At 39.7% G+C, this 27,955-nt stretch overlaps 1 protein-coding gene across 2 annotated transcripts; it reads right to left on the minus strand.

Annotated features, from left to right (window-relative positions):
• Nucleotides 1–696: 696 nt before the first annotated feature.
• LOC148120151 (uncharacterized) lies at nucleotides 697–27,262 on the minus strand. Of its 2 annotated transcripts, XM_087912017.1 has the most exons (11): nucleotides 26,979–27,262; nucleotides 24,788–24,905; nucleotides 23,880–24,053; nucleotides 22,434–22,540; nucleotides 12,219–12,293; nucleotides 11,580–11,641; nucleotides 8,008–8,041; nucleotides 6,164–6,230; nucleotides 1,951–2,062; nucleotides 1,460–1,700; nucleotides 697–861 (listed from the first exon to the last, which is right to left on the minus strand). In XM_087912017.1, the coding sequence occupies exons 1-10, from the start codon at nucleotides 27,233–27,235 to the stop codon at nucleotides 1,498–1,500; spliced, it is 1,209 nt and encodes a 402-aa protein (XP_087768143.1). In that variant the 5' UTR covers nucleotides 27,236–27,262; the 3' UTR covers nucleotides 697–861; nucleotides 1,460–1,497. The 2 variants fall into 2 exon arrangements, with proteins under 2 accessions (XP_087768143.1, XP_087768142.1); XM_087912016.1 differs by lacking the exon at nucleotides 697–861 and having other exon boundaries at nucleotides 1,577–2,062.
• Nucleotides 27,263–27,955: the final 693 nt, after the last annotated feature.

Consider the following 27,955-nt stretch of genomic DNA (forward strand, 5'->3'; position numbering starts at 1 on the left):
ACTCATGTGAGAGCAGTTTGAGTATGGAAACCTCAACAAGGCTGGTTTGTGCCTTGGCAAAATCCACTAAAATTGTCCAGTTTCCAAAACTGACATTGCTAGCTCAGATACCCAGAAATGGCCTCAACCTGGACTTTTGGAGGATTTCTGGAGGGTAGATAAATCCAACATTCCTTAAAAACTTGTGAAGCTACCTCCTCTTCTCAAAGGGGTCATTTCTCTTCTCACTGGCAGTAGGAAAAATTGACTACCTGTGGTGTCTATTACTATAATAACGCACAGACTAGCCTCCCGGCTCCTCCAGGAGCACAAGTACCCACTGTACATTTCAGAGTCCATGCTCGTGTTCTAGGTCTTCTACCCTGCTCCCCTACCCTAAACTCCCTCTAGTTCAGAAGCACCCCTATCCCAGCTTCTCATTCTCTTTCTAAACCTATCTTTCTTTCTCCTCCTGTCTCTATGTTCCTCTGCCTCTGTGTCTCCTCCTGTGTCTCTCTCCCTCTGGCTCTCTGCTCTGCTTCTGCTTCTGTCATAGGCAGGTGCAGTTGACTATGTTCAGCCAACATCTATTTCTTCTCTGGGTGATTTGATATGCCTCTTTCTGTTCTAACTCTGATAGCTAAAATTGAAGCTTTCTCTTTAAACATGTCACCAAGAGGTCATGCCATCAGCTTGCAGAACACAAACAGTTTAAAATATTTTCATAATAGATTTTAATAAAATGCTATTACAAAGTGAGATATATATATATATAATTCAATTTTCAAAAAAACTAAACATTAAAATTTATAAATTTTATAAAATATTTCTGACAGACTATCAGTAGATACCAGTAGCTCCTCATAGGTGCTTCAGTGGAAACTAAAAAGAAAAACAAGAATGATCAGTAGGATCAAGAACATCATGGGTGGCATCGTCAGGATAAGCAGTAACAGAGGCATCACCAGTAGAATCCTATGTAGTGTCATGTCACAATGAATATCATTGTATTGAGAATGGTGAGAAGGTGGAGTCTTGTTTCATTGATTTTATTCTCAGAGGTTGTTTCTTTTGGGGTGTTTCTTTACAAAACGATGCTGTCCACATAAGTCATAGTGTATGGACACAGAAAAATAGAAACTAATATCTAACAGTTACATTTCCCAGCTTAGATATTCAGAAAATACAAGTTCCACATTAAGAGTAAAAAACATTTCCTCATTTCAGCATGGGAGACAACTGTGAGCTTACCAACTTTACTTGATCAGTTTGGTTGGACTAAACTGATTTTGTTAATTTTATGTGATGCATTTTCAATATGACTGGAAAAGATAATCATTTTTTGTACTTTTAGGTAATATCTAAAGAGTCCGATACAAAGTATGAAATGTATTTATCATACATATTAGAGCCAAAGAGAATTGGATTTTGAGCACAGAAATATTTATCTATTTTAAGCCATTGTTATGGTCTAACTTACCTTGTTAATCTCCTTGTAACTTTAACTGTGCAGGATTGCTAAATAAGGTTCAATACCCACGTTATCACCGAAGCCACAAATTTCAGCAACAATATTGATGACATGAGGAACAGCAATGATGTGGTCGCTGCCCCACTTGAAAATACCACGGGGTGAGTAATTATTACATAACAGGGGGAGTCAGTGGGATTTGCATTAAAAATCCACATATTTGAGTTCTGAGGAGGGTCCAACGCGTCGCCTGGGATACAAAGAAGAGCAGATTCCTGATCAGTTCTCAGCTAAGACACTGTTCTCTTCTAAGCAGGTATCAAGAACAGGGTCAGAATGTTGCACAGGGTCCATGGTGTCACCACTGTGGCTACCAGGAGCAAGTGCAGGGTCAGCATGTGTTCTCCCCCTTGCATGCCCAGTGTAAGTAACTAAGGAACGTGTGTGATCCACAGTGGTGCTGTGAACAGTAATTTCCTCAGATGCCTGAAGATTGTCACCTCTGTCAGTAGCATGAGATGTTGATGTTGAGTGAGCATTGGCAGGAGGCTGGGGCATGATGTCATGCTCATAAACTGGAGGAAGGAAACCTTCTTCTTTCTTTTTGTCAACCTTTAAGGAAATTTGGAGATGTTAGATTTCATTGAAAATTTTACTTATTTTTATTCATTTTAGATCTTATCTGTTAATGTCAGGGTCTTGATTTATAGTACCCAAATGTTTGTTTGCTCAGGCTAATTTTATCACTATAACTGCTGATATCCTGAAACTTTAGCTTCCATTCTGTTTTAGTCAAAGGCCCAGAGTTTGAGAATCTTGAAAGGGGATCTGCTCAGCTTTATGCCTTCTTTTCTACTGTTCTTTGCTACCTCTCTATACTGGGAAGATGAATAAAAAGACACAATGTGTCCTCTCCTGTCTTTAGGACAAGGATTTTACATTCCATCCAGATTAAGATAATGTGACAATCCAGGACTTTGGAAACAAAAAGAATCTCTCTCTTCTGCACCACACTAATGCTCTCCCCATGGCCTTTCACAATTGCCCATTAGGTTCCCAGGATAATAGAATAGAGAGGGCGACTTCTGAAATGCAGGAATAAAGTGTGCCACTACCCACAGCAGATGGGAACAATGGAGCTGAAGTAAGGGTTCTGGGAGATGCCATCCAAATTCTTACTCCTTAGCTAGGACTGTTTTTTATATATGGCTGATGAACGTAATGGCCTGTTCCAGCATCTCTATGGTAGCTTGAAGAAGAACAGACTCATAGGCTCATATATTTGAATGTTGGTTTCCAGGTAGTGGAACTATTTGGGAGGAAGGTTAGGAGGTGTGGCCTTGTTGGAGTAGTTGTGTGGTCTTGGGTTTCAGAAGACTGGTGCTATTTCTAGTGAGCTCTCGGTTTCTTGTATAGAGCTAAATGTAACTCTCAGCTGCTGCTACAGCACCATGCCTGCCGGCCTGAATCATGGTGGTGAAGAAACTGTATGTATCCCATTGGAACCATGTGCCACACTCTGAATAAACCCTTCCTTCTAGATGTTGCTTTGGGCATGGTGTTTTATTACAGCAATAGAAAATAATATAACCATCATCCAATGACATGGACAGAGCCTGAAGGATCCATACCCTGAAGGCTGAAGGGGTATTTAGCAGTGGATTATGCCAAAAGAGTTGAGACAATCCATAATGTTTGCTTAGATAGGATACATGGAACACCACCTGATTTAATCAGATACATTTAGGAAGTGCCAGTTTTGAAAATGCATTTGATGCTGTTTGTCAGAAGGGGAGCCTCACCAACTTTTATTTCAATTACAAATAATGATGCTACCTTGTAATCGTTCATGACATCTCAGGGAGATTCCTAACTTAGCAGTCTATGTTTACATTTCTGTACCAGGTTTGAGGAGACTTTGTTCTACTTGTGTGAAAAACTCAAACGTTCCAAGGCTTACCCAACATCATCAAACAGTGTAACATGGAGATGATTAAACAAAATAGCTTAAGAAGCATCATTTGTCAAAGGAAAACAGATGAGGAAGTACACATCCTACATGTATGTCCAAACTGCTCAGTGCACCATGTAAAAATGTTCAGTTCATTGGTTTCCTTGAGAATGATGAACTTGAACACATCAAAGCTTGAGATATCTGTGAGCCTTAGACACATTTTCACATGCCGTATGTTTCTCTCATTGCTCCATCATTAACTAAGTATGCTTAAGCCAGTTATAAAAAGGGAATGAAAGGGCCACATGGTACAAGTATAGTTTTCCAGGATACATGCCACATGGAAAACAGAAACTCTGAAGATGACTGAGAAGACCCTGAAAATATTTTCCTTATATGCTAGTCACACAACAGGAGCACCAATGGATAGATCGACACTGTTTATTATCTGAGTGTATGTGTGTGCTTATGTGCTTGATTTAATATGCCAGTTTGTGCTATGCTAGTGTGTGTGTGTGTGTGTGTGTGTGTGTGTGTGTGTGTGTGTGTGTGAAGGGCAGAAGATAACCTTCAGGAGGTGGTTCTCTGCTTTCACTGGGTGAGACAGGGTCTCTCAATGTTTCTGAGCCTCTGTGCATTCCAGTCTGGCTGGTTTGTAGGTTTCAAAGCTGTTCTAATCTCTCAGCCTCCAATCTGGATTTAGGGATGTTGGGATTACATATGTGAGACACTTGTTGTTTGTTGTTTTCTCTGGGATGGAACTCAGATCAATAGGATTTCAATGTAAGGGCTCTGAACTGCTGGCATGTGTGTGTGTATGATTCTCTCTGTGTCTGTGTGTGTGTTCTAGCTTTGTAATGCAAAGTAGTGTGTGTGTGTGTGTGTGTGTGTGTGTGTGAGAGAGAGAGAGAGAGAGAGAGAGAGAGAGAGAAAGGGGAGAAAGAAATGGAGATAGAGGTAGAGATTGATTTTTATCAGTTCAGAAAGAAAATAGAGAAAAACTCATTGTGATGTGAGCTTTTTCTTTCTCCTAAGCTAAGTATCATCTTTGTGCCTTTGGGGCCTGTGTCATTTATCAGAGTGTCTGACTGTAGCTCTTCATGAAGATTTCTACTTAGCATTCTGTTAGCATGAGGAACTGACATTATCTAGATCAGGTGGTGATTTTATACTCATTACACTGCAATCACCAGGTAATGGGTTCTGGAAAACTCATGTGTTAATATGGTTTTATGCAAATCTAACATCATAAAAGTGATGTCTGCTTTTATTTCAGTCACATCTTTGAAGGATAGAAACAACTGCCCTTTTGCTTTATTTGCCTCAAGAATATGCTAAGATCTCACTTCTGTTAGTGATATTGTGGTTTGTATTCTAGTCCCTGGCATATCCAAGATGTTGCTCCCTTAATACCAAGGGCAACACTCCGTGGTCACCACACTCGTCACATTACCATTTACTTTCTATATCAGCCTAAAATTTCTACATTAGTCTAAAATTTCCATTTGTATTAATCATGTCAATTTATATGCTAATGATTTTTTTCACTGAAATCTTGGAAGATGTCTGGCAACTGAATGTCTGTTTATTAAAATCACTTGAGATCTGTCTCCCCACTAAGACCTCCCTTGACCAATTACTCACTTTGATCATACATAATAGCTAATATTAATTTAGAAACCAAATTGGATTAGGCTTAAAAGAAAGAACATTTGAGTTTGGTTCTGACAAAATTAAAATTAGGTACTAATGGTTTCATTAAGCGTAATAATTATGTCAAGTCTGCCCCTGTCTCTCCTAATGTTGAACTTAGATGGTTCAAGGTAATTAGCTAGTTGTCAGCCATTTGTAATGGAAACTGGCAATTGGTGTAAGCAGGGTCTACAGAGCTAGCTCTTCTGCTTGCTTTATACCTTCTGAGGGGTTTAAAACACAAAAGAAAATTGTCATTTCCTTTACATTTTCCATTTTTCTTGAATACATATTTTTGAAGTAAGACTTGATAATTCTCTGGATTTCCTCAGTGTCTGATGTTAGGTCTCCCTTTTCATTTCTGATTTTGTTAATTTGGATTTTGTCTCTCTTTCTTTTGATTGGTTTGAACAAGGGTTTGTCTATCTTGCTGATTTTCTCAAAAAAAGCATTTCTTTGTTCCAGTGACACTTTGTTTCATTTACTTTGTTTCTATTTTATTGATTTTAGTCCTCAAATTGATTATTTCCTGGGGTCCACTCCTCCTGGGTGAGTTTCCTGTTTTTGTTCTAGAGCTTTCAGGTATGCCGTTAAGATGCTAATGTGAGATTTCTCCAGGTTCTTTATGTAGGCATTTAGTGCTATGAATTTTTCTCTTAGTACTGCTTTCAAAGTATCCGAAAGAATTGGGTATGTCATGCATTCATTTTCATTAAATTCAATAACTGGACTCTTTAAAATGTATTCAGATGTATTACCATAGTTGTTTTCAAAATCAGTGTAATGTGTATTTATTTCTGCAAACCGTCCTTGGTCAAGCACAAGGCACCTTCTATTACATGAGAACTGCATGCAATCTTCCACTTTCTGTGTTTCCAGTTCATTCTCTTATTGGGTCATTGCTATCTGCAAGGACTTACTGCTCACTGGAATTTATAGGAAGGATGGCTCACTGATACCAAACACTTTTCTCTGACCAAATTTCCATATAAAACTGTGATAGGTAGACTACTGCTGCATTTTAACAAAATTCATAAGAAAACAAATTTCACAATGGAGAATTTTACCTTAATACCAGAGGTACTGGTCTTGTCCTCTGTTGAAGATGATGGAACATGAGCCTTTCCAGAGAGCCTTTAGAATAAAAACATGCAGTGAGGGGTGAGTTTGGTCCTTAGAGCATCTCTGTTGAAAGATTTATTATCTGTGTACTTAGTAACATTTTTGCATTTATGTAATTCAATGTTGACCCCGTTTTAAAAAGTTTTTGCTTTTGCAGTTTCAACTTGTCTCAATCTATGTAACATTCGGTGAAGACTCACTCATAGTTCTATTTAAAAATAAAAATGTAAAAAGCCAGTGGTTTGGGAGATGGCTCAGTCAATAAGAATGTTTGCTGCCAACACAGATCAACCTGAGTTTGAATCCTCAGCATCCACATAAAAAACTGGGCATGGACACATGCATGTAACCCCAGTACTGTGGATGGAAGAGACAGGGTACCATTTGGGCTTGTTGGCTGCCAGACCAGCGCCAGGGTCAGTCAGAGATCTTATGTCAAGTGTATAAGTTAGAGAATGATACAAGACACCAATGTCCTCCTCTTTCCTTCATGTTTGCACAGAGAAATATGCAAAGCATGCAACAGGCACACACACACACACATGCAAAACACACACACACACACACACACACACACACACACACCCAAACACATAAGAGTGGGGGAATGGCGGGTTTTGCAAACACTTGTTCTGATGGTTGCAGTAACTGATTGTTATGAGCACTGAATGCTCCCATTTCATTTGTTCCCCTAAACCTAAAGCACCATGGCCTGTTTTCTGTAATAAAAAAAAAATAAGGCATTTCATTTCATTTCACTCTCCCAAGGAGTTGTTTGCTTTGGGAAAACATGAAATGTACTCTATGTCTAAGCACTAAGTTGCCATCAGTCTCAAAAGTCACCATATTTTGGTGCCTTGAAGTTATGTTTTGATAGTATGTCCACATGCATATGTCGAAACTCTTTATAGTCAAGGGTATTTCTAAGTCAATTTATAGGACACTGGAGAGCAACATTGTCCCCTCAGCTCTGCTTCATCTGAACTACAGCTAAAAGCTCCAAATTTCAGGGTTTCTGATTGGCAAACTCTGGACCAAACACTTTGTTTTTCTAACTTTCACCTACCTTGGGATTCACCACAGAGGTGGAACTCATTAAGAGGGAAATAAACCTGCTGAACAGAAGCATGTCTATAAGGCCATTCTGAGATGATCATCTCAGCAAAGTCTGGGAGAGTTTTGAACCTTGCCATTTTGCCCACACTCTTCCCAGCAACTTGCCTTAAACATACTAGTTAACAGGATTAATTGCCTAAAAACTAATATATATACATGTACATGATATGTTATGTGCAGTGTATTTGTAAGTATGTGTGATTTCAGATACATACATGCCAGTGTGTAGGTGTGGTAATTGGAGTACAGACTTGGGTGTCGACCCTTACCCTTGGCCATAGTTATATGACTGAATCTCATTCATGAATGCAAGCCCCAGGCTAGCAATCCAGGCAAGCCATCCAGACAATGTGAGAGATGCTCTGTCTCCACCTGCAATCTCACCATAAGCTCCCCAGGATTCTAGAAGTGCACAAGACCAACAGGCCTCATGTGAACCCTGGGCTTCCTTCTCCCATTTTCCCATATGCACAGCCAGCACTTTACCCGATGAATCACCTCCACAGACAGGGAGTCTTAACAGCATTTCATGCTGTATCTGAGGCATAATTCAGCTTTGATTAGCAACTAATCAAAAAGCTAAAATTGTCTTATACAGAGGAAAACATGGTGCCAGCTTCTGAACTTTATAGTCTCTACATACTCATTGTATTTAAAATCCAGACATTCTTACCCGAGTGAAAGCTGGTCTTTATTTCCTCCATTAACTACAGAGCAGAAACACAAAATATGTTATAAGCAACTGTAGAAAAAAGAGCATTGAATGCTGAGGCTAATACTTCATTACTACATATACTTTGAATCTTTGTAGCCTTTAAAGTAAATACTGATTTATAGACAAAAAATACAAGGATAACTCTTAATTTACACCTCATGTAAGGTTCAAATACAGAGACAATTTTCTCAAAAGTCAATACTAATAATAAATTGGTGTACAAAACATCTATGATCATGAGCATTAGCATTATCAAACAGAGAAACTGACATCTTAACCAGAATCAATATCACAAGCTGAAGTGTTAACATGGTAGCACAGTGTTGCTGCTGTTGATTTTGTCTCTGGAAAAGTGCTGTTAGGAGAATTGTAAGTGAGCATACTCATCTTGCATGGAAGTGAAAAGAGTCTCTCTAAGGTTTGAGTTGAACTTATTCCATTGAAGATAAAAATTCCAGACACAAGGAAACTAAGTCTATGAGGATCGTTCTTTGCAGCATAGCAAAACTTAACAAACACAGGTAGACCAAGGGCAAAGAATCTCCAGATGCCAGGGTGACAAGGCTACAGAGAGAGAAGGCACTGTGTGCACACTCCTCAAGTGCTTCTGAGGAAGCTGCAGAAGCCCCTCAGTTCTAGCTTCTGGTCCCTCACTCATGGGCAGTGCAAAGAAGTTCAGCACCAGTACCTATCACCTGCCGTGGTAAGAGCTATTGGAAAGCCTCCTGCAGTAGTTAAGCACCCTAAACTCGATCTCTGGGGTGAGAAGCATGGAAGAAACGCGGGAACCAAGCAGCAACTTCATGGTAGTAGTCCCTTCCAGGAAACATTGGAGTTCCCACAGACAAGGCATGAAGCTCCCACTGCATGCTAAAAGCCCGCCCTCTGAAAAGGAATAAAGCAAATTCTTGTTTGTTTTATTCACAGTATATAAACTGTAATTTAACTTCGTTGGCATTGCCTATGGCTGAAGCAGAGTGTTGGTCCCACCAACAAATGGGTTGCAATGTGGCTTAGCATGTGGGAGACCTCCATCAACCCTCTTCATCACAAAGAAAATCCAAGGTGGTTCCTGTTCACCTGCAAGCTCCGTGGAACCCTGAAACACAGCTTGTTCCAATACTGAGGGGACCTAAGAGCCTGTGAGCTCTGTGGAACTCTGAAACACAGCTTGCTCCAATACTGAGGAGACCTAAGAGACAGCCACAGCAAGGATTGTACCAACATGCCAAGACACTGCTGGCCCCATTTGAAGGAAGAGATGGGGAAAAAAGAGATGAGTAGGTACCTATACAAGAATTCCTCCAACATCCTAAAAAACATGGTAACACCAGAATCCAGTGGACACACAAAAGGTAGACTTGATCATCCTAACCCAGAAGTAGAAGAAAATGACTTTGAATGTAACTTTATGAAAATGATGTATACCTTTACAGAGGAGGTGAAAAACTCCCTTAAAGAAATTGAAGAGAAGACAAACAAAGTTGGAAGAAATTAATAAATCCCACAAAGAAACCCAAAACTACCCATGAAAAAAACAAACAAGTGAAAGAAACAGTTTAAGACTTGTAGACTGAAATAGAGGTAATAAAGAAAACACAAACCAAAAGAATCCTGGATATGGAAAATCTGGGTAAATGAACAGGAACTACAGAGACAAGTATAACCAACAGAATACAAGAGATAGAAGAAAGAATCTCAGGCACTGGACATACTATAAAGAAAATAGACTCTTTGGTCAAAGAAAACATTAAATCCAACAAATTCTTAACACAAAACATTCAGGAAATCTGGGCCACCATGAAAAGGCCAAAACTAAGAATAATAGGGGTAGAAGAAGAAGAACTTCAGCTCAAAGGCACAAAAAACATATTCAACAACATTATCGAAGGAAACTTTTCCAACCTAAAGAAGGATATCCCTATGATGTTCAAGAAGCTTACAGAACACCAAATAGACTGGATCAAAAGAATAACATCCCCTAGCCCTATAATAATCAAAACAAAAAACATAAGAATAATGAAAGAATATTAAAAGGTGCTAAGGAAAATGGTCAAGTAACATATAAAGGTAAACCTATCAGAATTACGCCTGACTTCTCAATGGAAACCATGAAAGCCAGAAGGTCCTGGATAGATGTGCTGCAGACACTAAGAAACCATGGATGCAAGCCCAGACTACTACACTCCGCAAAGCTTTCACTCACCAACTATGGTGACTCAGGAAGGTCAGTAGGGCCACTAACTAGTGGACTGGGATTGTGGCTCAGTAGGAAAGCCTATGCTTATTATGCAGGAGGCCTCAGTCAGTTCTCACCACCACAAACACCATGAATAAATAACTTCATAATAAAGTGACACAAAGCTGTCCCCATTACAATCATATTGATTCTCTTCATCTTACTCTTGTGGGAAGAGGGTTTTGGATTCACTACCTAGTGTGGTTGCCACTGCCAAGTTAGATATAAAAGACACCGTGATGACAGTTGCTGAAAGTAAATACTACGTGGTGTTCCCTCCACTGCCACAAAGGTTCTCCAGACTCAATGGAGAGGCAGCTAATTCTTTGAAATACAGAATGATGTCATTTTCTTCACTCTGCTTTTTGTTCCAATTTTTATTTCTGAATCATGCTTTGCAGCATGGAAATGATACACACACCTACCGTGTTCGATTTAAGAAAAACTAAAGAGAAAAGTACTAAAGGCAGAGATAACGGGTAGGGTGCTTGTGTAGAATGCTCCCAAAACCTTGTGTTCAATGTCTAGCACTTCAGAAAACAAAACAAAACAAAAAAAGAAGGATAGAAGAGAAGAAAGGACGGAAGGAAGGAAGCAATGAGGAAGGAAGGAAGGAAGGAAAAAAGAAATAATGGAAGGAAGGAAGGAAGGGAAAAGGAAAACATGTTAGAATTGATAAATCTTCATAAAAACAATACATTCACAGAATGTAGAACAAAAGAACAAAGCTTTCACCCTAAAATGGGAGATTTCTAAAGAAAACAATTATACAGTAGGACAAAACTGTCCAAATTGAGAAACTGCACAGACATTAAAGAGGTCAGAAGATTTTAATTATATCATAAGGTAGAAAAATTATTTAATGAAAGTTATTGATTACTGAGGTTTGTTTGTGACATAATTACATTCTAGTGACACTTACCTGTGTATTGGTATGCAGTACAAAATACAAGGCTTTTGTCATAAAACTAAAGAAGAATATGTATTTCTAATTATCCTATTTGCTGCAATGTGACTATGTAGGACACATGCTGCGTGAAGTTGATTTCTTCTTTATTCAAAGGCAGTACAGATATCAGCATGAATGTAAAATAAGCAGAGTTTTGACAATATACTTTCACAATTGAAAATTATTTGAAATAGTTTCTTAATTAATTCTGACTTTTCAGAATATTTGAAAACCAGAGACCTGCATTTATACTTGATTTCCATAACTCCTTTAGGGGATCTAAAATCTTTACTCTTCCTTATTTTCTTTAGGGAAGGTAGGAGCAGTTGAAGTCATTCTTACCTTTGTTGATGTTAGCACACTGTTTCTTGGTTTGTTCAGATTCTACTGCAGCTGTTTCTCCACTGTGACATATGTTTAAAAGTGATCATCATTTAACTATTCATATAAAAACACTTAGCATGTTTTCTAATTTTTTATTTTTGAGTCCCTAATATAGCTTACATTAGATACATACAAATAATTTTTTGAAACAGGATCTCATTAAGCGTCCAGCTGACTTTAAACACACTATATGCATCATGTTGGTCTTGAAATCAAAGAGATTTCTGTGTTTACTGCCTTCCAAGTTCTGGGATTAAAGGCATGGGCAACAAGGCCCGGCCTAATAACTCTAAATTCATTCTTCAACAGTTGGTGATGATTAATAACTGCTGTCCTTCCACCTTTCCTCATGGAGAAGAAACAGTGAAAATTCAGCTCTTGATTAAAACACACACAGAGAGATATCCCTGCTGCAGTGCTGAGAAGTTCTATCCAGAGAGGTGAGTGGGTGCTCACCTGGGTGGTCTGTCCCCGAAGAGAGCACAGCCCCTCCCCCCTCAGCTTCTGTGGCAGGGTCTTTGGTGCTCCACAGGACCCCTCCCTGCCCCCACTGCTGCTGCCCTTTTGTCTCCTGGGTCCTGGAAATACCAGATATACCTGCTGCAGTGCTGAGGAGTATCATCCAGTGAGGAAGAGATGGTCAGGCGCCAATGAAAAAATTCCTCCAACAACCTGAAAGGCAACATGACATCTCCAGAATCCAGGGATCATGAAACTAGAAGAATTGAACACTCTACTACAGAAGAAATAGAAAAAATCGACTCTAAGCGGATCTTTATGAAAATAATAGAGGAACTTAAAAAGGAGGTGAAAATCTGGTATAAAGAAATGGAAGACAGGTATAACAAAAAAATTGAGGAAATGAGTAAAGAAATGGAAGAGAAATATACCAAAAAGATTGAAGAAATGAGTAATCCGTAAATGAAATTCTGGGAAACCAAGAAAAAACAATAAAACAGGTAATGGAAACAGTTCAAGACTTGAAAAATGAAATGGAGTCAATGAAGAAATCACAAACTGAGGGCCAGCTGGCTATGGAAAATCTAGGTAAACGAACAGAGACTTCAGAAACAAGCATAACCAACAGAATACAAGAGATAGAAGAAAGAATCTCAGACTCGGAAGACACCATAAAGAAATTAAACGCTCTGACCAAAGAGAACAGCAAATAAAACAAATTCTCATCACAAAACATTCAGGAAATGTGGGACACAATAAAAAAAACCAAACCTAAGAATAATTTGGGTAGAAGAAGGAGAAGAATTGCAGATCAAAGGTCCAGAAAATATATTCAACAAAATTATAGAAGAAAACTTCCCCAACCTAAAGAACGATATCCCTATAAAGGTTCAAGAAGCATACAGAACACCAAATAGACTGGATCAAAAAAAAAATCCCCTTGCCATATAATAATCAAAACACAAAGCATTCAGATTAAAGAAAGATATTAAGAGCTGCAAAAGAAAAAGGTCAAGTAACATATAAAGGTAAACCTATCAGACTTACACCGGACTTCTCTATGGAAACCATGAAAGCCAGAAGGTCCTGGATAGAGATACTGCAGAAACTAAGGGACCATGGATACAAGCCCAGACTACTATACCCAGCCAAGCTATCGTTCACTATCAATGGAGAAAACAAAATATTCCAGGATAAAAACAAATTTAAACAATAAGTAGCTACAAATCCAGCCTTACAGAAAGTATTAGAAGGCAGATCACAACCCAAGGAATCCAACATTCCCAACACCGCCTAAATAACTCAGACATCTAGCAACCCTTCACAAGCAAAACTCAAAGAAGGGAAAAACATACACTCTACTACTCCCCCCAAAAATAACCGGAGTCAGCAACCACTGGTCATTAATATCACTTAATATCAATGGACTAAATTCACCTATAAAAAGGCACAGACTTAGAGATTGGATACGAAAACAGGATCCAACATTCTGCTGTTTACAAGAAAAACACCTCAGCCACAAAGACAGACATCTACTCAGAGTAAAGGGCTGGGAAAAGATTTTCCAAGCAAACAGACCTAAGAAACAAGCAGGTGTGGCCATTCTAATATCTAACAAAATTGACTTCAAACTAAAATCTATCAGAAGAGATAGAGATGGACATTTCATACTCATAACAGGAAAAATTCATCAGGAGGAAGTCTCAATCCTGAATATCTATGCCCCTAATATAAAGGCACCCACTTATGTAAAAGAAACACTTCTAGAACTCAAGGCAGTCATCAAACCACACACACTAATAGTAGGAGACTTCAACCCACCTCTCTCACCAATGGACAGAACAATCAGACAGAAACCCAACAGAGAAATAAGAGAATTATTGGAGGTTTTGAATCAAATGGACTTAACAGATATCTATAGAACATTCCACCCAAATAGGAAAGAATATACCTTCTTCTCTGCAGCCTATGGAACCTTCTCAAAAATTGACCACATACTTGGTAACAAAGCAAACTTCCACAGATACAAAAAAATATTAGTAACCACCTGTGTCTTCTCAGATCATCATGGATTAAAGTTAGAATTCAACAACAATGCTACCCCCAGGAAGCCAACAAACTCATGGAAGTTGAACTGTCAACTATTAAATCACCCCTGGGTCAAGGAAGAAATAAAGAAAGAAATTAAAGTCTTCCTTGAATTTAATGAAAATAATGACACAACATACTCAAACCTATGGGACATTATGAAAGCAGTGCTAAGAGGAAAGTTCATAGCACTAAGTGCCCAATTAAAGAAAATGGAGAAAGCACACATTGGAGACTTAACAGCATACTAGAAAGTTCTAGAAAAAAAGAAGCTGATTCACCCAGGAGGAGTAGAAGACTGGAAATAATCAAACTGAGGGCTGAAATCAACAAAATAAAAACACAGAAAACAATCCAAAGAATCAATGAAACAAAAAGCTGGTTCTTGGAGAAAATCAACAAGATTGACAAACGCCTATCCAAGCTAATCAAATGGCAGAGAGAGAACATGCAAATTAATAAGATCAGAAATGAAAAGGGGGACATAACAACAGACACAGAGGAAATTCAGAGAATCATTAGCTCTTACTACAAAAATTTATATGCCACAAAGTTGGAAAATGTAAAAGAAATGGACATTTTTTTAGATAAGTACCATATACCAAAGTTGAACCAAGAACAGGTGAACAATCTAAATAGACCTGTTAGTCGTGAAGAATTAGAAGCTGTTATCAAAAATCTCCCTACCAAAAAAAGTCCAGGAACAGATGGTTTCAATGCAGAATTCTACCAGAACTTCTAAAAAGAGCTAATACCTATACTCCTTAATGTATTCCACAATATAGAAACAGAAGAGTCATTGCCAAACTCCTTTTATGAAGCTACAGTTACCCTGATACCAAAACCACACAAAGACACAACCAAGAAAGAGAATTACAGGCCAATCTCACTCATGAACATCAACGCGAAAATTCTCAATAAAATACTGGCAAACCAAATCCAAGAAAACATTAGAAAAATTATCCATTATGATCAAGTAGGCTTCATTCCCGAGATGCAGGGCTGGTTCAACATACACAAATCTATCAATGTAATCCATCATATAAATAAACTGAAAGAAAAAAACCATATGATCATTTCATTAGATGCTGAAAAAGCATTTGATAAAATTCAACACCCATTTATGATAAAGGTGTTGGAGAGACTGGGGATACAAGGATCATACCTAAATATAATAAAAGCAATATACAGCATGCTGACAGCTAACATCAAATTGAATGGAGAGAAACTCAAAGCCTTTCCACTAAAATCAGGAACACGACAAGGCTGTCCACTCTCTCCATACCTCTTCAATATAGTGCTTGAAGTTCTAGCAATAGCAATAAGACAACATAAGGAGATCAAGGGGATTCGAATTGGAAAGGATGAAGTTAAACTTTCGTTATTTGCTGACGATATGATAGTGTACATAAGCGACCCCAAAAACTCTACCAAAGAACTCCTACAGCTGATAAACACCTTTAGTAACATGGCAGGATACAAGATCAACTCCAAAAAATCAGTTGCCCTCCTATACAGAAAGGATAAAGAGGCAGAGAGGGAAATCAAAGAAACATCACCATTCACGATAGCCACAAATAGCATAAAGTATCTGGAAGTAACTCTCACCAACGACGTGAAAGATCCATTTGACAAGAACTTTAAGTCTTTGAAGAAAGAAATTGAGGAGGATATCAGAAAATGGAAAGACCTCCCCTGCTTTTGGATTGGGAGAATCAACATAGTAAAAATGGCAATTTTACCAAAAGCAATCTATAGATTCAATGCAATCCCCATTAAAATCCCATCAAACTTCTTCACAGACCTTGACAGAACAATAATCAAGTTTATATGGCAAAACAAAAAAACCCAGGATAGCCAAAACAATCTTATACAATAAAGGAACTTCAGGAGGCTTTACCATCCCTGACTTCAAACTCTATTACAGAGCTACAGTATTGAAAACAGCTTGGTATTGGCATAAAAACAGAGAAGTAGACCTATGGAATCAAATAGAAGACCCGGATATTAACCCACAAACCTATGAACACCTAATTTTCGACAAGGGAGCTAAAAGTATACAAGGGAAGAAGGAAAGCATCTTTAACAAATGATGCTGGTATAACTGGATGTCAACCTGTAGAAGAATTAAAGTAGATCCATATCTATCACCATGCACAAAAATCAAGTCCAAATGGATTAAAGACATCAACATTAATCTGTCCACTTTGAACCTGATAGAAGAGAAAGTGGGAAGTAGTCTACAAGATATAGGCACAGGAGGCCACTTCCTAAGTATAACCCCAGTAGCACAGACAAAAAGAGAAACAATGAATAAATGGGACCTACTGAAACTGAGAAGCTTCTGTAAAGCAAAGGACACTGTCAGTAAGACAAAAAGGCTACCTTCTGACTGGGAGAAAATCTTCACAAACCCCTCATTAGACAGAGGTCTGATCTCCAAAATATACAAAGAACTCAAGAAACTAGACAATAAAACTATAATTAACCCAATTAAAAAATGGGGGTACTGAACTGAAAAGAGAATTCACAACAGATGAACTTCGAATGGCCAGAAGACACTTAAGGACATGTTCAACCTCCTTAGCGATCAGGGAAATGCAAATCAAAACCACTTTGAGATACCATCTTACACCTGTCAGAATAGGTAAAGTCAAAACCACCAATGATAGCCTATGCTGGAGAGGATGTGGAGTGAGGGGAACACTCATCCATTGCTGGTGGGAATGCAATCCTGTGCAGCCACTGTGGAAATCAGTGTGGCGGTTTCTCAGGAAACTGGGAGTCAACCTCGTTCAGGACCCAGCAATTCCACTCTTGGGAATATACCCAAGAGATGCCCTATCATACTACAAAAGTATTTGTTCAACTATGTTCATAGCTGCACTATTTGTAATAGCCAGAACCTGGAAACAACCTAGGTGCCCCTCAATAGAAGAATGGTTAAAGAAGGTGTGGAACATATACACATTAGAGTTTTACTCAGTGGTAAAAACAATGACATCTTGAATTTTGCATGCAAATGGATGGAAATAGAAAATGCTTTACTGAGTGAGGTAACCCAGACCCAAAAGGAAGAATATGGTATGTACTCACTCATAAGTGGATTCTAGGCATAGTTAAAGGTCTTTGAGTCTATAATTCGTGATCCCAGAGAAGCTAAATAAGAAGGTGAATCTGAAGAAAATCATATAGTTATCCTCCTGGATATTAGAAGTAGGCAAGATTGCCAGGCAAAATTGGCTGCATGGGGGTGGGGGGGTGGAAGTAAGGGGAGATGGTTAGGGAGAGGGGAGAGGGGGAGGATTGAGGATGGCTTGGGGGAATGGGAGGGGGGAGGGAGGAAGGATGGTTATGGGAGCAGGGAAGTTTATATTTCAACTAAGGGAGTCATTTTAGGGTTTGCAAGAGACTTGATTCTGGAGGGGTTCCCAGGCCCAAAGAGAGGTCCCCAGATGGTACTCTGGGTAGCAGAGGAGAGGGTGCCTGAACTGGCCTTGGCCCATAACCATACTGATGAATATTTTGCATGTCACCACAGAACCTTCATATGGCGATGGATGGAGATAGAGACAGAGACACATATTGGAACACTGGACTTAACTCCCTAGGTCCAAATGAGAAACAGAGGGAGGGAGATCGTGAGCAAGGAAAGCAAATTCAGAGGGGGCCTTCATCCGATGATGGATGGATATAGACGGAGACCCACATTGGAGCACTGGAAGTCAGGACCGCGAAGGGTGCGTTCACCCATTGATACGAGGGGACTGATCGAATGAGAGCTCACCAAGGCCAGCTGGACTTGGACTGAATGAGCATGTGATCAATCCGGATTCTCTGAATGTGGCTGACATGGGGGCTGACTGAGCCCCCAAAGTCCAAATGAAGACTGAGAAGCCATTGACAATGGCACTGGGTCTTGTTTCGTCTACATGGACTGGCTTTTTGGAATCCTGGCCTGTTTGGATGCTCACCTTCCTGGACCTGGAGGGAGGGGGGAGGAACTTGGATTTCCCACAGGGCAGGAAACCCTGACTGCTCTTGGGAATGGAGAGGGAGGAGGAGAGGGAGTGGGGGGAGCGGGAGGGTATTGGGAGGAGGGGAGGAAGTAGAAGAGTGTTTTCAGATACTTGCATAAACAAGTCTAACGGAAAAAAAAGAAAAAAAATATGAACACAAAAAGACAAGTAAAGTGTATTTTGGTTACTCAAGAAACTTTCAAGAGTGTTCTGAAAACAAATATCATGTATCACATCATATTAGCAACTCAGGTAAGAGAAAAGGACAGTGGCTTCAATTATGAGTGCTTTGAAATAAGTTCTAAGACAATTCAAAATATAATGATTTATAGTATCTGAAATTCATATTTATAAATTAATATAAGCCATTTTCATTAAAATCATAAAAATTTAAACCACCCTAATGTCTGGATTGGGGAGAGAGCTTAGTGAACAATATGTTTTCAACACATTCATGAGCATGGGAGCTCAGATCCCCAGAGAAGTTCAAAGAATCGCACTCATCTGAAATTCTACTGTGCATATGGCAACATAGGGTACATACAGGAAAATATCCAGAAGTTGTAGGCCATATATGTCCAGGCAAGAGCTTATACTAAAAGTGAGAGAGGAAAGGATTGACATTCAAAGTTGTCCCTTGCTATTTTCATGGTTGCATATTATCCCACAAGCAACCGCACACATGCTCTCTCTCTCTCTCTCTCTCTCTCTCTCTCTCTCTCTCTCTCTCCCTCCCTCCCTCTCTCTCTCTCTCTCTCTCTCTCTCTCTCTCTCTCTCTCTCTCTCTGTCTCTCTCTCTCTCTCTCTCACACACACACACACACACACACACAGTGGGGAGAGAGATTTAAATGAATTCCCAATGTTGAATTTAGTGACCTCTTTTTGAGATTATGACCAGGTAATGAGACTCCTGAATAGTTCTTCTTTAGTTTCTTCCAGGAAAAACAATTTTATTTGATAGATTAAGACAAAAAGAAAAGCCCGTTAAGAATAAGGTTCAAATTATAAGGCATTAGAGACCCATCAATAAAATAACAAACATTCAAAGATTGGACATAGCTCCTCATGTATATATTGTTTATCTGGATATAATTGCTCATTTCTGAATTAATTGATTATTTCAGACTTGTGAAAGTAAATATTAATGTTGGTATTTAATATTTTCTGATACTTTATCACAATAAAATCATAAATAATAATAAAAAAATAAAAAAATAAAACACACACACACACACACACACACATGAATGATAGCAGTGCTTTTTCCATACGATTTGCTTTGAATGCTGCAGTAACCTTGCATTATATGCTCGTGGAGTCAGTGCTCCTGTTCCATTCATCTGCCTGCATGTCCCTATGGCCCCACAGTCCTAACTCTGTCAGAACTCTTTGGAGGCATTCTGTTGAGTACTATGCTCTCAATGGTCAGTATATGAAATTTTTTTTTTTTGCTTCTAAGCATCCTTCTGCCTGCATTCTCAGAAGCCATGACAGTTGTGATACCTTCAAATTGTTTTAACAGTTCACTCATGTGTGAATGCTGAAACCACCGCCTGGCTGTTTCTTTATTTAGTGACTTTTTGTGTAATCCCGAGTCTTTGGAACTCACGACCAGCTTCAAAACTCAAGGAAAGCAACATTCTTTTGTCAACTATATTCTTCCCAGGTCACAGCTAAGACTGCTGGACTTCGGGGCCTATTGCCAGTATACTCTGGACCAACAGCTTTATTCTCCTAGTTTCTGCTTTCACCGTTCCTTTTACATGCTTTGGCTGTCATCACGGTCTTGGAGCTTGTCATGGGACTTTCCACCTGCGGTGTGAACCTTGTCCAAAATAGCACCGCTGCTGAAGTGATCTCCAGCAAACTGTAGGAAAACCTTCAACCTTGACCACTATTTTCAATGTCTTTTGAGCAGATAATGATCCCCAGTCTTATTAGATCAACAATCTAAATGTAACTTTTTCATCTTCATATTTGATATGCGTCCCTGTTCACATGTGTGTATGCATTTGTGTCTGTTGATCCTAGTGCATGTTTTTTAGGTCAATGGACATTTTTGACTGTCAGTTCTTACCTCCTAACTCAGTTTTGAGGCAGAGTTTCTTGTTGTTAACAGCTGTAAAAGGAAGACTAAAGTATAACTTTCCGGACAGCCTCCTGTCTCCATCTCCCATGGCCCTCGAGGTTCCCTGAGATTAAAGATGCACACAGGCACATGAGGCCCTTTCTGTGTTCTGAGGAGTTGATCACTGAAGTCTTGGGTTTGTGTGATAAGTACTTTATTCCTGAGACATGTTCCTAGTCATGAATTCCTAAAACTGTGTTATTCCATGTCAAAGACACAAGCATACTTTCTCTATTTGCTTCAAAAGTACCAGCTTTACAAATTTCTGTTTATCTTGTATTAAAGGAAGAATAAATGACCTCAAATGGTTCTTATTAGAGAGAAACACAGGCCCTGTAACTGGATTAGAGGTTTAATTGAAAGTGCTCTGCACTCAGAAGCCTTAGTTCCATAATTAATAGCAATACACTTATAACCACTTCTTTAATTTAGGCTCAAAGTCTTCTTTTAAAAATTGAGTATTTTAGAGCCAGATAGATGGCTCAGTGGATATACATAATTGTCACAGTAGCCCAGAATTTGAATACCTGGAATTCAACAAAAACTCAGACACTGTGTAATGTATCTATAATCCCAGCACTTTTATAGTACAAAGGAAGTGGAGGTAGTAAAATACCAAAGAGGCTTCCCAGCCTGCTCACCTGGAGTAAGTGGCCAAGTGCCAAATAAAAATAGAAAACACAATAGCATTGGGATTTAATTCTGCCGCATGGTCTAGCTCTGTGGGAGCCTGGTTTATTTGGCTGTTCACCTTTAAAGACCTGTATGGATGGGGAAGGACCTTAGACTTCCCACAGGGCAGGGAAATCGGACTGCACTTAAGACTAAAGAGGGAGGGGGAGGAGGAGAGCGGGGGGGGAGGCGGGGAAGAGGGGGAAATTTTTAATAAATAAAAAAAATAGAAAACATGCCTCAAATAAGATGGAAGGCAAAGCCATCACACAGTGTTGTACTGTATTTTGGACGGGACACAAAAACAAGTACATGAAGATGAGGGATGCTAAACCATGTTTAGAATATATGGTATGCAAAAGTGTATTTTCAATAAAAAATACACAACACACAGACTTTACTTTTTAATTCATCTGACTTTAAACTTACACACATGAACAAAAAAGGTAATCATTTGATTTTTAATGCTGAACTCAACTTAAATACCAAGTGTCCCATTTAGAGCTGCTATTTCTATGATAAAACACCATGACCAAAATGAACTTGGGACCAAAGAATTCATTTGGCTTATATGTCCACATCATAGTTCATCATTAAAGGGAGTCAGGGCAGGAACTCAAACAGGGAAGGAAGCTGGAGGCAGGAGCTTACAGAGGCCATGGAAGGGAGCTGCTTACTGGATTGCTCATTCTGCTTTCTTATAGACTCAGGACCATGAGCCCTGGAACAGCACTTCCCATGATGTGTTGGGTCCACATCCATCAATCACTAATTAAGAAAATGCCTTACAACCAGATAGTATGGAGGTATTTTCTCAATGGAGTCTTTGTTCTTTGTACTCATTTTGGACAAGTGTCCTTATCCAGATTAACTGTTTCAAGAGTTTGGGTGCACAGATTCACATCTGACCAACACATTGTCAAGATATTTCAGACAGGACACCGGAAAAAATAATAGCATCTGGTAATATCATCTAATCGATGGATAATGGAATCTATTTGCTTATTCAAAATTCACTTAAAGCAGATTGAGTGATCAAAGAAATATTTGAAAAAAATATTTAAGTTGAACATATTTAAGAATAAAATATCTAAGGAAGAGAATAAGAAATAATAAAATTATACATTCCAGTGTTGAAAATAAAGTTGAGACGTTTCAAAGTAAACAACACTAATGTGAAGTTGCCTTAACAAGTAGAAAATTGCCGATCAAGTCAGATTAGAAACGACAACTTGTTTTTAAATGGGACTCTGAGCCCTGATACACACTGTTCCTTTGTTTATGTTGGAACAGTCTCTTTTCCAGCTCACACTCCCTGTGAGCTAGTCTTTCTCAATAGGTGCTTATGAGTTGAAGCCATATTCCCTCTACCATTTTAGTGTTCATTACTTAAGCAATGACACCCTCAAAAATGGCACTAAGATTGTAAAAAAGAAATGGTACCTATTTGGCGCAAGCTCCTCATGTGCATCCGCACCATTCTGAATCAGGAACTCCGCCATTTCAGGCTGATTTTCATTTATTGCAAGCCTGTAAGGAGTCAATCCATACTGCAAAGGAAAATTTTCATTTTATAAACTGACATGCTTCTCAACTGAAAAATGTATCATAGATTTTGTAAAGAAAATGAGTCACAAAAGGATAGATTTTCCTTCAGTCCTTGCTGCAGATTCACACACACAGGACTTCCCTTTCCTTTGAAAAGGAAACATTTTTCCCTGTCCAACAATGCCCATGAACACCACTTTTTCCAGAACTTCCCACAAACGCTTGCTAGTTCCAAGTTTCTTAGCTCCATGGAGATGTGCCTCCATTGCCCCAATCCTAAAACATGGCGGTAGATTTGGTGTGCATCTGTTGAATGAGTGAACTCAAGTGGCATCTCTGGAGCAGTTTCTCAATCTGTATTTCAAAACTATTTTCCCGAAACTAAAAATTTTCTCCCAAACCAAACATCATTTCCTGTTGCAGTGGTCCAAAAAATGCTGGAGGAAGACCTCAGACTCAAATGGTATGTAAACTCAAAGAGTGCTTATTCTTCAGAAATAGCCAGCATGCAACAGTCCATCACCCATATAAAATGTTAATGAGGACCAGGGACAAAGACTTGCAGTCCCTTTGAAGGAGGACATGGGGAATTCTAAGTATCTTTTTAATAATTGGGCAGTCAGGGAGCAGTAACATGGGGGGCATGTTGATTGGACAGAACTAGTAACAGTTTCATCCACTGTGGAAATTTTGTGTCACTATGGTCAGGAGCAGCCAGAGCCTGCAACTCTGGTCTCCCAGCCTTGTAAGGCCAGGTTTGGAACTGTTTAGCCAATTGGGGAACTGGGGAATTGACTGGGGAACTTCCTGGATTCAGGCTTAGGTCATTAATTACAATGGAGTTGCTCCTTGTCTAAGATAAGAATCACATTTTGGCCCCTTCATTATGTACATATAAAATCTGAAAAAGTTAAGTGAAAAAGTCTTCTCAGTATGTTTTCTTCAATGATCAAATTTCCACATTTACCTGTGTGCCTGTGACCTTCCCACTCTAGCCTCATCTCTGAGGGACAAGTCATATCAGTAGCTTCTTAATTGCAACAGATTTGTATTTTCTACAGACATTTATCTTAAAATTATTTTTTCTATTGTTTGTGTGTATGTGAAGTATGTGTGGGCCCAAGTCCTTTACTTGTTCAATTTTAAAGTAAAGCCCAAGTCTGAAACAAAAGGTGCTGTGCTGAGTTCCTTTAAGTTACCTACAAAACTATGAAAAACAGATTAGGAAAAAATGCTTGACTCTGAACAGATTCAGTGAGACTGCTTGAGCTTCAGAATGTGGAAAGTGATCTGAGTGTCATTGCTGGAAGTACATTGTGAATGAAGTTGAATGATTCTTACCCCCGTTTTTGCTGTAATATCTGCATTATACTCTAACAGCTTGCGGACAACTGTGGTTTTTCCCCTGCAAATAGCATGGTGTAGGGCAGCATGTCCGCTGTCATCGACAATGTGGGGATCAGCACCGTGCCTGAGTAGGATACAGATGCATTCGATGTTGTCCCTCTCGGTGGCCTGTGGGTATTGTATAAAGAAAGAGATACTGAAATCAAGAACTTGAATAAGCATTCCAACAATTCCATTGAATAGTTACCCTTGGATCAGACCAATTATTTAGGTTATGCATATTATCCCTCTCTTTTTGAGAGAGGGTCCTCAAGTACCCAGACGTTCCTAAATTCATAACCTCCCCACCAAAATTTTCCAAGTGGTAGAGTTTCAGAGGTGTGCCATCACACCTAGATATTAAAGCATTTCACTAGCACTGTTTGGCCATTGCTGTAGTGGGGGAGGTTGCTTGTTCATTTCCTTGTTTTGATACCGTGGAAGAGGTTGAAGACACCTGGAAAGAAGGAACCTCACTTGAAGAACTGCTTGGACCAGACTGGACTCTGGAAAGCCTGTATAGTATTTTCTTGATTGAGGTTGATATGGGCGGGCACAGCTTCCTAGGGGTGGTGGCATGACTGGGAAGGTTGTCCAGAGTAGTATAAGAAATCTGAGCAAGTCTTGGACAAAGCCATGGAAAAGCATCATCCCCCCATGACCTCTGCTTCATTTCCTGCCTCAGGTCCTGATTGAACTCCTGACCTGGTTTCCCTTCATGACTGACTGTGATGTGGAACTGTAAGCCAAATAAACCTTTCCTGTCCTGAGATGGTTTGGGCCAGTGTTTCATCACAGCAACAAAAAACAAACAAGGATAATTTCTAATCCATTTTATACGAAAAGTGTTTCCCGATAGCTACCTTAATTAATGGTGTTCGGCCTTCATCATCCTTCATATTAATATTGATACAGATGTTGGATAATAGCAACTCTACCACGTTTGGATGATTATGGGCAGAGGCGTAATGTAGTGGACTCCTACAAATTGAGAGGACATTTTAGGAAATTACAGATTATTATGTAAAGGCACACTCAAGTGTAAATAGTAGACACCAATGTGCATTTCCTTCTGATGTAAGAGAAGAAACTAAAATTTTCTTATTTATTTATTTCTTTTCTCAGGTGTTCATCTAGTCTGTTTGGATGCTCACCTTCCTAGACCTGGAGGGATTGGGGGAGGAACTTGAACTTCCCACAGGGCAGGAAAACCTGACTGCTCTTAGGACTGGAGAGGGAGGAGGAGAGGGAGTGGGTGGAGTGTGAGGGTATTGAGAGGAGGAGAGGAAGTGGAAATTTTTATAAATAAATAAATAAGTAACTTTAAAAAAAACTGAGCAAATCATTCCAGAAGGAGATAACCTATGGTATCATAGCTCCCTTGCTTTGATTTTCAAAAAGCTTTAAGACAAAAAATACTAGGGATTCAACTGAGCATCGTTCATTGTTTTCAATATTTAAATTTATAGAACGTCAGGAAAGCTGACTGGACAAATGTAATATTTTAAGAATGAGAGGGTCTCGAGAGCTAGTAGATTTGTATGCTGTACAGTAGATATCTAAGTTACATGCAGGGAATAAGTGGACTGGCAGAATGGATAAATACAGCTGGAAAATTCAGTGTTTTTAAAGAATACAGTTATTAAGCAAAAATACTTTGAAACAATAATTTACTGTTCTATTATTTGTATGAAGCTCTAATTTGGAAGACTGAATAACGATAGACTAAATAACTTCTTATGGAGAATCTACGGTTGAGGGTCATTGTTTCCTGCCTATAATCTATTGAGAAATAAGAAACAAGGACAAGGAAAGAGGGCTGCAGTGTTTGTTACAACTCAGTTGGGAAATCACTCGCCCTGCAAGCCTGATACCCCGACTTCAGAACCCCCAGCACCTTGAGAAACTGGTGCTGGAGATGTGGATACAGGAGGATATCCAAAGCATGCTTGCCAGCAAGTCTAGGTCAATCAGTATACTCCAAGACTACCAGTCAAACACAGTGGGGATTTGGGTGAGAGAATCTGTCTAAAAAGCTGAAGTGGAGGAACCACAGGGTGGTTCATCACGTGAGGCCACCTACGGGCAGAACCAATGGCCTACATTCAATGCCCAGAATCCACAAGGTGGCAGAACACAGGTGTCAATAGTTCTCTTCTGACCTTCACATACTTAGTGGGCATGTGTGAGCCACAAGTGAACACACACATGTGATTTTTTTTAATAGGATGAAAAGAAATTTTCAAAGAGAATGTCAACCGCTAGCCTTCACATATGTACCCAAACACACACAACATGTATATAAGGGGCCGGGGGATAGAGTTATAGTTCAAGTTGAAATTTTCCTTATGAGATTCCTCAGCAAGCATGAAACAGACATAAGATTTCTTGGTGATTCTTTGTGGGTTTCTTTGATTTTGAGTTGACTTAATATGTGAAAATTTATTTTATGATACAATTTTCTGTGTTGCATATAACAGCATTAAAACCATATACATAAGGGCTGGAGAGATGGCTTGGCATTTACAAGTGCTAGTTTTTCCTGCAGAGGACCTGGGTTTGATTCCTAGCACCCACAAAGCAGATCACAACTGTCCATGGTTCCAGTTCCTGGAGATCCAACACCCTCTTCCTATGCTTGTGCAGTACACTGAAAATACATGCAGGCAAAACACTCAAACCTAAAAATTGTAAGTGTACACATAAAAAGATGTATGTGGTTTTCTTAGCTAAATTCCTTTAAAGCCCCCAATAAAGTGCTCTAAAAGAGACAATGTAAAGGGATTTGTAAACTAACTGAAGTTCTTTGTTTTGCTTCTCTTAAAGAAAGCCTAGGAGCTGCCCTTCCAAGGTGTGCAGGTTTCAGGTGCCTAGGAGCCTAAAGCAGGTATAAAACCCAGAGGTCTCCATGAAAGAAGAGCCTTAAGCATGACATCTGCCCTCCCTCAGGCTGCAGATCTGGAAGGTATGTTTCTCCCTGGTATACCCTGACTGTCCCCTACAGTTTCTGCCCCTTCTGCCCCCTGGCCCTCCCCCCTCCCCAGGCCCCATTACCTGCCCCTCTGGTCGCATTCATTGACATGATGTTTTCTGCCATTCATGTATCGCTCTACTAAAGCAACATCACCCACACTGGCCGCCCTTTGAAACCTCCCCACGGGATCATAACCAATTAAATTAAGGGGAAAATGCTGCCTTCTCTGACCCAAGCACCCACAAGCCAGGCAGGCAGGCCACAGGCGGGTGTACCAGCGAGTCCGCCGCCGAGGGGCTCTAACTGTAAAAGCATTGTATTCAAAATCCTCCGACATGTTGAGCCTCAAAGCTCCACAGGCCCTCCTGGCCCTCCCTGCCCTCCCTTCCCTCCCTGTCCTCCCTGCCCTCCCTGCCCTCCCGGCCCTCCCTGCCCTCCTGGCCCTCCCTGCCCTCCCTGCCCTCCCAGGCCTCCCTGCCCTCCTGGCCCTCCCTGCCTTCCCAGCCCTCCTGGCCCTCCCAGCCCTCCTGGCCCTACTGTCCCTCCCTGCCTTCCCCTTTAGCCACCCACACCCTCACAAACCCAAAAGTAAATGATCCAAAACAATGACTAAGTATCCCCACTGAACCAAATAAGCGTCCTGCTTGGGCAGATCCTTGGTTCAGTGTGAGATGAACTCTGCTTCATTCTTAGCAACACAATTCTATGGGCATAGTGATGCACTGTGAGCTCACAATGGTACTCAGCAACTGAGCACCATGTGTGTGTTCTGTGCATGCCCAGGTCAGACTCCAGTGACAAAAGCATACAGTGCTCAGTACATGTAGACAAATATTGTTATGTTTTCTCTTTTAAGGGTGTTTTGGTTCTGATATGGGAATCTCAATTCTGAATACCCACAGAGGTATGGAACCTAGTAAGGGACCAGAAGGGAGGACACTATCTCTCAAGGAAAGGAAAAAATCTATAGTGTTATGTAGCTATAGAGAAAAACTAGAGTTGGGTGGTTTAATGAAAGGGAGATGGAACAGAAAGGTAAAGGAGGGGAAATGGAGAG

Source organism: Myodes glareolus, chromosome 12 (assembly GCF_982192425.1).
Source record: "Myodes glareolus chromosome 12, mMyoGla1.1, whole genome shotgun sequence".
Lineage (NCBI taxonomy): Eukaryota > Metazoa > Chordata > Mammalia > Rodentia > Cricetidae > Myodes > Myodes glareolus.

What these genes read in the sequence shown, in the direction of transcription:
- LOC148120151 (XM_087912016.1), bottom strand. Translation starts at nt 27,235, where the DNA reads ATGTCGGAGGATTTTGAATACAATGCTTTTACAGTTAGAGCCCCTCGG. An exon ending in GAGGAGCTTGCGCCAAATAG is followed by an intron (nt 12,294 to 22,433) that starts GTACCATTTCTT and finishes GTTGCCTTTCAG; the next exon opens with GTTGTTGGAGGAATTTTTTC. An exon ending in CCAGTACCTCTGGTATTAAG is followed by an intron (nt 2,063 to 6,163) that starts GTAAAATTCTCC and finishes ATTTCCTTAAAG; the next exon opens with GTTGACAAAAAGAAAGAAGA.